Genomic DNA, 9,571 nt, shown 5'->3' with positions numbered 1-9,571 from the left:
ACTCAAAGAAAAATGAGAGAGAAAAAAAGGAGGAGAAAGGAAAGAGCGAGTTATAAATATGCTCCGAGCATCGCTACGTTAACAGCTACTGTGATTACAGTACCGACCGGAAAAAAGTGACAAAATCAAGCGACTCTTTTATGAGTGATTTATGTTCCTCTCGACAATACATTGATTCAGGGAACTATTTTACAAGTAACTTATAAATATTAAAAAATTAATAAAAACATCAGAAAATCACAATAAAAGTTTGCTATCAGGGCATTTTGACAGAGGAAACGTCAAAAGAAATAAACATGTCAAACTCGTGGAAATAAACAAAAGTTCCGAAAACGTGATCTCGCGAGCGATTTATTCCGGAAATGTAAGACGCAAAAAATAGAAGAAAATGTCGCGAATAATTGTGAAAAACCTCCCCAATGGGGTAAGTTTCAGGTGGTTTTGTTCTGCTCCCATCGTTTTCTAATCCCTCCCCACGGGTCTTTCCAGTTCGATGAGGCGAAAGTGCAGAGCCACTTCAGCACGTGCGGCATCATAACCGACGTCCAGCTGAAGTACACACCAGAAGGCAAATTCCGTAACTTTGGCTTCATCGGGTTCGAGAACGAGGAGCAGGCAGCGAAAGCGATCAAACACTTTAACAACACCTTCATCCGCACCTCGAAGATCTCCGTCGCACCATGTGTTGCGCTGGGCGAAACGAAGAATCTGAAAATTTGGAGCAAACACGCCCAGAAACCGGTCCCGGGGTCCGATGAAAATGGTAGTAAATCGGCTGACGAGAACGATAATACCGAGTCCAGCGCAGGGAAGGGCGAGAAACCGAAAGCTCCGACCGCGAAGACGATTCTCGAGCGGCACCAGAATGATCCGAAGTTTCAAGAGTTCCTGGAAGCGCACAAGCGCGCCGGTAAACTCGTGTGGGATAATCAATTCCAACAGTCCGAAGCGGAATCCACAACGAAGACACCCAGTGTGCCGGCGTCATCGGGTGATGAGTCAACGGGCGGAAAGTTCGAAAAGTCTACGGGAAAGAAGGTGAAGACCGCGGAACCGAAGAAACCCGCGATAACGCTGTTCGTCGCCAAGGTGCGAAACTTACCGGCGACTACGAAACGGCAGGATATGCTGCGGTTTTTCAAAACTGCCAAACCTTACTCCGTTCGCATCCCTCCGAAGAACAAGGGTTTTGCGTACGTCGGGTTCAAGACGGAGATTGAACTCGAGAAGGCGCTGCTGATGGACAAAAGCTTTCTCGGCGGTAAGCAGGTGCGGATCGTGAACTTTACCGATCAAAACAATCGTGCCGCGTCGGGGGAGGATAAGAACGGCGAGCGGCGTGCCAAGCAAGCGAAATGGGAACGACAGCGTGCGAATGTGCCAAGCGAAAGTATCTGCGAATCGGGCAAACTGTTTTTCCGTAATCTGGCCTACTCGGTGAAGGAGCAGGATTTGCGTGAAATTTTCGAAAAGTACGGTCCCGTGGTAGAGGTAGACGTACCGATCGATTCCAACACACGCAAGCTAAAGGTAAGTAGGCGGCGCGACCAACTCGGGATGTTTTCTGTATTTAACGTTCCATCCTTTTGCAGGGCTTCGGAACGGTTACTTTCCTGATGCCGGAACACGCCGTCATGGCATACAGCGAGCTGAATGGAACGTTTCTCCAAGGTCGCATGTTTCATATTCTTCCGGCAAAGGTTGATGAGGATATGAAAGAGGGTGAGAATGGTGATTCGAATTTCAAGCGCAAGAAGGAACAAACCCAGAAGAAGCAGGCCCAATCGTCACACAACTGGAACACGCTGTTCATGGGCGAGAATGCGGTAGCTGTCGCGATGGCCAAAAAGTACGGTACATCAAAGGACGCGATCTTAATGTCAACGGAGGGTAGCACCAGTGCCGCGGTTCGGTTGGCACTCGGTGAAACGGAAGTGGTACTAGAGATGCAAAGCTTCCTCCAGGACAATGGCATCCAGCTGAATGCCTTTGACGCACCCAATCCAAAGCGTTCTAGTACGTTAATTTTGGTGAAAAATTTGGCCCCAAAGTGTACAAAAGAAGCACTACGGGAGATGTTTGAAAAGTTTGGCATTCTGGGCCGTGTCGTGCTACCACCGAGTGGTGTTACCGCAATCGTGGAGTTCCTGGACCCGAGTGAGGCACGGAGAGCATTTAAGAAGCTGGCGTACACAAACTTTCAATCGCAACCACTGTACCTAGAATGGGCGCCCGAAAATACGTTCAAATCGCCTACCGCACCGGATGATGTGAAGAAGGTGAAGGAAGAGAGCAACGGGAACTCAACGGTTAAGGAATCGCCGGATGAGGAGACAGTCCGCGCTGCTGCCGGTACGAATGTGCCCAAAAAGGAAGAAGAACCTTTGGAGGATGACACTGAACCTGAGGAAGGCACAACACTGTTCATCAAGAACCTTAGCTTCAAAACGGTTGAGGCAACGATACAAGAGCGATTCCGTAAGGTTGGACCCATCCATTCGGTACAGATTGTACGGACAAAAAATCTGGTCAGCGGTGGTCCTACCGAAAGCCGTGGCTATGGTTTTATTCAATTCAAGCACCGCAAGTCGGCTGATCACGCGCTCAAGAACCTTCAGCTGGTGCAGATCGATGGGCGACCGATCGAACTTGCCCGCAGTGATCGTGTCCTCAAAACGGCGGCCGATGAAGCCCGGAAGAGCAAGGCAGGACCGAAGCAGACGGGCAGCAAGATTCTCGTCCGCAACATACCGTTCCAGGCGAACGCGTCGGAAATACGGGACCTGTTCAAGTATGGCACCGTGGATTTCGTGTTGGTTTGCGTTTGAGTTGTTCTTTTTTACTAACCCCTATTTCCGATGGATTAATTTCAGACCCTTTGGCGATATTAAGGTACTTCGATTGCCCCGCAAGATGGTGGCGAACGCGGACGAAAGTCACCGTGGTTTCGGATTCGTCGAGTTCGTTCGGGAACCGGATGCTAAGCGGGCGTTTGAAACGCTCGGACGCAGTACGCATCTTTACGGTCGCCGGTTGGTACTGGAATGGGCTGCACCGGATGATGGTGTGGAGGAGCTACGCAAACGGACGGCCCAACAGTTCGGTCAGTCAAGTACGGCCGCCAAACGTAATCGCAAAGGTGTGCAAGATGCGGCGGAGTTTGTCAGCTCGGCGGCCGATCAGCGACAGCAGCAGCACGGTGACGACGAAGACGACGATGGCGGTGATGGATCCGGTGAGGAACGAGGAGCCTTCTAAGCTAGCAAATCTTCCGTATGCGATAAGAGCGTTCGTACGTTTTGTTAAAATGAAATACACACTTTTTGAGGTATACAAGAGGGGGTCACTTTACTGATAAACTAGGGTCCAGAATGCCACATGGTTACCACATGGCACGCTGTACTCCGGATAGCTTGTTGTAGTCAGCCTGGTGCCGCCAAACGATACGACTAACTCGCCACCGATGGACGATACCCCGCGGACGTGAGGTCACGGCGCATCGCTCGCGAACCCGCACCAACGAAGAGTCACGCGGAAAGGCTTCAATCTCACGGCTAGCAACTTCGCGCAGTTCCACCGGCAGTACCGTGTTCTTGCGTAGTGCGTTTACCCTCAGTCTGGCGTCCGCATGCTGCACCACACACTGTCGCCGTTTGTGATCCTTGATCATCCGCCAATCAGCCCATTTGTGGCGCACCTGCTGGAACTGCAATCACAGGGTAAAAGCGGGGATTAGGCTCTGGAGCACTGATAGTGAACTGTCCGGTGAACTTACACCTCCGGCACCAGTCAGAGATTGGCCAGCCACGACGAAACGGGTTAGTAACGCCGAGAAGGACATTTTTTGGGACTTTTATTTCTAAAAATTTATTCCGGAATTTGTTTGTTTACTTACATAACGAATTGTCAAAAAAGCCGGCGCGTTTACGAGGCAGTGTTTGAAAAGAATTGGCCAGATTCCGTGAGGAATAGTTGGAATATACAAATTTAAAATAATTTTGAAGAGATCCAATTAGAACTCAATGGAAACTCTTTTAATTTTATCGAAATATTCGCCCTGATTTTCCCAGATTCCGTTCAACCGTGCTCTGTAAACAACCCAGTGCAGCTGTCAGTGAAACGTCATCCACGAAACAAAACACGCTGGAATCCGGTAAACACGTGCGTTTCACGGCGTGTTCTGCGCCGTTAAAAATTGTGGAAATTGTGAACAAAAATGAAGGCAAAGGTGGCGAAACCCCAAAAACAGGCCGGTAAATCGGCACTGTTGGGCCTAAAGAAAGGTAAGGCCGATATCGTCAAGGCTAAGGAGCCGAAAAAGGCCAAAGAACTGGTGAAGGCCCCCGAGGAGGTGAAGGCGGCGATCAAGAAAGTGGCCAAAAAGGTTTCCCCAGCAACGGCAGCAGACACTGGGGCTACTGTGCCGCTTACATTCGCCGAAAAGAAGGCTCTGTCCGTGAAACGTAAAGCGAAACCCGCGGTAAAGAAACCCCAAGCCGACACCGCCAAAAGTGCGGTGGAAACTGTCGCCAAACCGGCCGGCAAGAAGACAAAGAAGAACAAGAAGGGAAAGAAGGGTAACAAAGCGCAGGCCAACAAAGCCCAGGCCAAGAACGAAGTGCTACCTCCGCTGAAGGGCCAAGAGCAGCAGGGCAAGCAACAGAAAGGCAAAGCAAAGGCCAAGAAGAGCAGTAGTGCGGCGAAGAAGAAGAAGGCTGCCCAGAAGCGCATCATTCCGGTGGTACCGCAGCGCATCATTGGTGAAGGAGAGGTCCCTACGGAAGCGAGCCCGGAAACGTTGGCGCTCGTGCCAAAGGAGCTTGTTTCACGGAAAATCTTCCGCCTGGTGTTGGAGGAGCTGCAGAAGCGGATTGCGAAGGATGAGAAAGCGAAGCTGTTTGGCGATGATCTACGATTTGCGCTCCAGATTGCAGCGGTTAAGATTCCCGATTGCCCCACTCGCAATTGTCGCCTGTAAGCTTAAACGATTTTTTTTGCATGATGATCGTAGGTTAAAATGCCTTTTACTTTCCCTTCCCTTTAACAGCTCACTGCCCCATGCGGTTCTACGCAAAGAGGATGATGTTTGCTTGATTGTGAAGGATTTGGAACGTGGCCGGAAGTACGACTATGAAAACACGCTCTGCCACTGGCAGGACAAGTTGCGCGAAGCGGGAGTAACGACCGTCACACAGATCATCCCGTTCCAGCAGCTTAAACAGGACTACAAGCAGTATGAGATGCGACGAAAGTTGGTTCACCGGTTCGAGCGCTTCCTCGTCGATGCCCGTATCGCCGGTCACGTGTTCAGTGCGCTGGGTACGCACTTTACGCGCCGTAAGAAGAACCCAACCTCCGTCGTGCTGGAAGATGATGAACAGCTGGCCGAGAACATTGAAAAGGCACTGCGGAAGGTTACGTATGGTCGCACCAATACCGGACTTACGACGGAGATCAAGTTTGCGGCCACTTGGATGCCGATCGAAAAGGCAGTGGAGAATGGTATGGCACTGCTCGAGGGACTCAAGACGGAATTCCCGGGTGGTTGGTTGAATGTGGCCTCGATTCATGTGACCACGGCATCGACCAGCAAACAGTCGCTGCTGCTGTACATGAGCATGATCAATCCGAATCTAGTGCCGGTACCGAAGATCGAAGGACCGCGCGCACAGTTCGTCGCGAAGCAGAATGCTAAGCTTGCCCGAGCTACCGATGGGCAGATGATGATCGTCGATGGTGTGGTGCGATCGGTGCAGAGTGTGGCGGCGCGACTGGAAAGGCTCAGCAAGAAAGAGAAACGGGAAGTGCCGGCGGAAGATGATGCTGACTCGATTGGCAATGATTCGGAGCTGGATGATGACGATTTTGAAGTGCGGAAGCTACGACGTAAGGTAAACAAAAACGCTAAAGATGATGATGATGATGAAATGAATTGATTGTTCATTTAAGTTCAAATAAAGATTTATATTCCGTATATGGTCTACTACGAGCACGTTGTTCCATGTCAAACATATCTGTAAAAATTTAATCCCGTGAAAAAGGCTAAGGCTTGATCTCATCATCTAATAGTTGCTAGCAAGCAGTTTATTAAACGATCGCTTTGTGCAATTATTAATAGAAAAACGATACGTTTAGATGATTTCAAAACAGATTACGTGTACGAAGCAGAGATGATGAAGTCAGCTAGAACCGTTTTCTTTTCCCTTCCGATTCTCTACGCCAATCGAGTTAATCCGCTTAGAACGGTCGAACAGCTGGTCGGATGGGCAGGTGAACTACTGCCATCGTATTCTAATTGAATACCGAGAATCTTATAAAAGCAAGAGTCGGGAGTAATTCCAGATTTAGTCCCGTGTAACAATTCAATCAACGATGAGCTTGATCTACTCAGTGCTGTTTCTGATCACCGTTTCCCTAGCAACCGGTGCATTACATTCACCGACCGTAGTGATGGATAAGGATGTAGTGCTATCGTCCGTGTATGCTGCTATCCGTGGTAATAGTCTAGACCCGCAAGAAGATACTAGAGATGTGGATGAGTCCAGGAACAAGCGGAATGTACGCTATTACACCTACGAGGATGCAGCTGGAGACGAGTGCGTTAAATCAACCGTTGGCCCCGTGTGTCCCACGTGTATCACGTTTCGTGCATCATGACTTTTTCATTGCAGTTTGTTTCCCGGGTATGGCGAAATCGTACATCCTCCCTTGCCAAATGGTGGTAGTGGTGGTGGTGGAGGCGGTGGTGGAAAGCTATGTAAGCCCGACCTCTCGCCCGCCGTCCAGTCGATCAGCATTTCGGACCACAGCTGGACCGGTATCGGGACATCGATCATCCACGCGCTCAAGTATTTGATTGCCGGTTTAGCTATCGTAACCCTTCCGGTGCTGCTGCTACAGGCGTTCATCGTACCGTTGAAAATACTGATGGGATTAAAATCGGTTGCCATCGCCAATACGGCCGTGCTCGGTGCCTTCCTGTGGAAGTATCTTAATCGGCACCGGCGGAACGACGATGATGACGATGATGATGATGAAGAGGAGGCCCAGCCAGCAGGGACGGGTGGCGGTACAGGTGGTAACGGCGATGCAGGTGGCATAGGTAACGGTAACGACAACCGATTTTTTCCATTTCGTGCGGAAGATTTTGAAAGTATGAACGAGGAGGAGATTAAAACCGCACTCAAATTACTGCTGAAGCGGAATAAGCGATGGTGATTAGATTAAATAAAAGGGCAGTTTATGTTTAAAAGGATAAGAAAATGTTTTTGAATTTTCCAACTACTCCAAGGCACTTAACGATGGTCGCACACAACCGAAAAACATTCATTTCTCCAGGTGTTCAACGGCAAAATCAAACATTTCCGTCGTATACCACTTTTTCTACATTACGCACGCTGCGTTACGCATTCAGTGTGGAAACCCCGGTGCAATCCCGTACAATACATACTTGTGTGACAGCTAAGCAGAACTGTGCTACGAGCAGAAGCCGTGAAATCCGCGAGGCGCTTCAAGCCAAGTTAAAAATTAAAACATTTTGCTCAAGCATCCACAAAAAGTGTCGCGAACCGAACCTGCACGAAATTTGCGTATGCTCGAGGTGCGTGGCCCCGCCGAAGGTGAACCACAAACACCCCGCTGAAGGCGGAGGGCTCCCCGTCTCCAGTGTCCATCAACCCGCGAGTTATTGGTGCGACGGTGAAAGAGTGCGGGAAGTTGAAGGTTTCCCCTTCCGTGTGAGTCAAGCAACAGCGGACAGGCAAATCGTTTGTGGTGATCCCTCCACACATCTTCCCACGCATAGCAGAGCATCTTTCCACGGGTATAGACCCGTGAATCCTAGTGGCCAAGATAGAAAACTGGTGGAGCTGAAGAGCGTCACAAACACGTAAGTGCACGGACCGCGGTTTTCTAGAAGGGTTGAATCTTCAAGTCTCGGTTTCGTTGTTCTCTGTGTCTTGCAGCCCCTCATAAAACCCGTCACGGAACGCGAAGCGAGTCGCGGAATGCGCCGCGCTTCGCTCGCACACGTCACACGATTAGCAGCGGAAGTTATCGGCAGGTGTTGCAGGGAATGAGCGGGTGATTCCGAGTGACGCAAAAAAGCGAGGTGACAATAATGGCGTGCGATGCAGGAAGGGCCTCCCATACACCACCGCCACCCAACCGGCCGTGACAATTGTGTTGAATGTAAAGGTCGTTAACGGTCGATACAACAACGGGATCCTGTAGTGGAGTCCGTAGTTCGAAAGTGTACCCTGGGACGCTGGTTCCGGGCGGATTCGAAAAGCTACCGAGTGTACAGTGCCAGTGGTGACACGGCACACGGCAGGCGCAGCAGCAGTAGTAGGCGCCGTCGTCGTCGCCGCGAGTGTGTTCTAGGTTGCGTGACCATTTGAATGTGGCAGTGAACGGTGAACCATATCTACTCACACACTGAGCAGGTTGTGCACTTTTCTCGAGCACCGCGCTCTTATCATACGCTATCGCGCACGACCCCAGCAGGTGTGTTTGGCTAGGTTTTGTGCAAAAAAACAGTGCCATCAACTACTCTTCCACGTGCTTCCGGTGGCTGTCGGCCGAAGCGGAAAATGACGAAAAAATCGTTAAGAAAGCCGATCATGGTGCTGCGGAGCCGCAAGACGGCCATCATCAAGGACGGCGTGATAACGGTAAGCAGGTTGCTTAGCACTGTATACATATCGGATCTAGTGGCCACTGGTGAAAGTGGAAAAGCCACGTCGTTCATTCTAGGTGCCCTGATCGAAGCGAAGTTTGCATTATTTACCCGGAAAATAGTCACTGACGCTTACGGATGCTTTTGTCAATGAATCTGCAGTCCAAGGTCGGTGTGTCAGAGTCCGCGTATCTTGAAGCCTTCTCCCCCAAAAAAACCGGTTCACTGTACTACCGGTCATACATGTTGAACGCAGCCCATACCACTCGAAGACACTCCAAGGTGCGGGACGTAAAGGCCAAGCCTTGAAATCGTCAAGTGGTCGACAATCGAATTAATGGCGATGGCGGTGGTTGCGGCGCTCGGTAAGCAACAGGACGTGCTGCTGCTGCTGCTGCTTGTCTTGGTGGCTCGAGTGGCCTGCGAAAATGTGACAAACGCACGTTCCAATGCCTGGCTGTCGTCTACCTTTCGTCGCAATCGTTCGCCGGCCAGCAGCTGAACCACCAACATAATAAGGCGGTTTTTGCCGGCCAGTACGTGTGTTCGCTAATGCGATTTGCATTGAGCGTGTGGTCTCTGCACATCATCACATGGCATGGCGTCTTATATTTGTTGTTAGTAAGCTCCCCATACTGCGCGGTGAGATAAGATGTGAGATATCAGCAGTGGACACCGGTTAGGGTTCCGGTTTCCCACGGCACGATCTGTCGATTAGCAGCCAGCGATCATTACCGAATCGATCTATTGAGATCTCTCGGGCAGCCAGATTCCCTTGGCGTCACTAACCGGTTTTTTGTTGTTCCAAACCGGACTTGTCCGGAGCGAATCGAAAACACTTTCCCCAACAAACCACCGTCATCGTGTTCGCTCGTCGTCTCCACCGTTCCGAAG

The 9,571-nt window shown here is 50.4% G+C and overlaps 4 protein-coding genes across 11 annotated transcripts in view; 3 read left to right on the top strand and 1 right to left on the bottom strand.

Moving 5' to 3' along the window:
• Window positions 1–304: 304 nt before the first annotated feature.
• Window positions 305–3,368, top strand: LOC125958372 (probable RNA-binding protein 19). Its single transcript, XM_049691662.1, has 4 exons — window positions 305–424; window positions 490–1,530; window positions 1,593–2,791; window positions 2,874–3,368. Exons 1-4 carry the CDS (start codon window positions 389–391, stop codon window positions 3,256–3,258), a joined length of 2,661 nt encoding a protein of 886 aa, XP_049547619.1. The 5' UTR covers window positions 305–388; the 3' UTR covers window positions 3,259–3,368.
• Window positions 3,325–3,929, bottom strand: LOC125958373 (28S ribosomal protein S14, mitochondrial). Its single transcript, XM_049691663.1, has 2 exons — window positions 3,776–3,929; window positions 3,325–3,706 (listed from the first exon to the last, which is right to left on the bottom strand). The coding sequence occupies exons 1-2, from the start codon at window positions 3,839–3,841 to the stop codon at window positions 3,383–3,385; spliced, it is 390 nt and encodes a 129-aa protein (XP_049547620.1). The 5' UTR covers window positions 3,842–3,929; the 3' UTR covers window positions 3,325–3,382.
• Window positions 3,930–4,153: 224 nt separating this feature from the next.
• On the top strand, window positions 4,154–5,989 carry LOC125953793 (ribosomal L1 domain-containing protein CG13096-like). The gene is made up of 2 exons (XM_049683572.1): window positions 4,154–4,974; window positions 5,048–5,989. Exons 1-2 carry the CDS (start codon window positions 4,217–4,219, stop codon window positions 5,934–5,936), a joined length of 1,647 nt encoding a protein of 548 aa, XP_049539529.1. The 5' UTR covers window positions 4,154–4,216; the 3' UTR covers window positions 5,937–5,989.
• A 1,507-nt stretch (window positions 5,990–7,496) lies between these two features.
• LOC125956478 (hippocampus abundant transcript 1 protein) overlaps window positions 7,497–9,571 on the top strand; it is a 28,372-nt gene continuing 26,297 nt past the window's right edge. For all 8 annotated transcript variants that reach the window (XR_007469179.1, XR_007469180.1, XR_007469181.1 and 5 more), the window contains exons 1-2: window positions 7,497–7,888; window positions 7,965–8,672. Coding sequence is in view for 1 of the 8 variants with exons in the window: in XM_049688396.1 (XP_049544353.1) it covers window positions 8,592–8,672 (81 nt within the window). In the remaining 7 variants the exon portion in view is untranslated. The remainder of the gene's footprint in view (window positions 7,889–7,964; window positions 8,673–9,571) is intronic.

This window comes from Anopheles darlingi, chromosome 3 (assembly GCF_943734745.1).
Source record: "Anopheles darlingi chromosome 3, idAnoDarlMG_H_01, whole genome shotgun sequence".
In the NCBI taxonomy this organism is placed as follows: Eukaryota; Metazoa; Arthropoda; class Insecta; order Diptera; family Culicidae; genus Anopheles; species Anopheles darlingi.
This window is presented reverse-complemented; position numbering and strand designations above follow the sequence as displayed.

Bases quoted from the DNA above. Each gene is read 5' to 3' on its own strand.
- LOC125958372 (XM_049691662.1), top strand. From the start codon at position 389: ATGTCGCGAATAATTGTGAAAAACCTCCCCAATGGG. The intron at 1,531-1,592 runs GTAAGTAGGCGG...ATCCTTTTGCAG, and splicing joins CCAACACACGCAAGCTAAAG to GGCTTCGGAACGGTTACTTT. The intron at 2,792-2,873 runs GTATGGCACCGT...GATTAATTTCAG, and splicing joins GAAATACGGGACCTGTTCAA to ACCCTTTGGCGATATTAAGG.
- LOC125958373 (XM_049691663.1), bottom strand. From the start codon at position 3,841: ATGTCCTTCTCGGCGTTACTAACCCGTTTCGTCGTGGCTGGCCAATCT. The intron at 3,707-3,775 runs GTAAGTTCACCG...CTGTGATTGCAG, and splicing joins CTCTGACTGGTGCCGGAGGT to TTCCAGCAGGTGCGCCACAA.
- LOC125953793 (XM_049683572.1), top strand. From the start codon at position 4,217: ATGAAGGCAAAGGTGGCGAAACCCCAAAAACAGGCCGGTAAATCGGCA. The intron at 4,975-5,047 runs GTAAGCTTAAAC...TCCCTTTAACAG, and splicing joins CCCACTCGCAATTGTCGCCT to CTCACTGCCCCATGCGGTTC.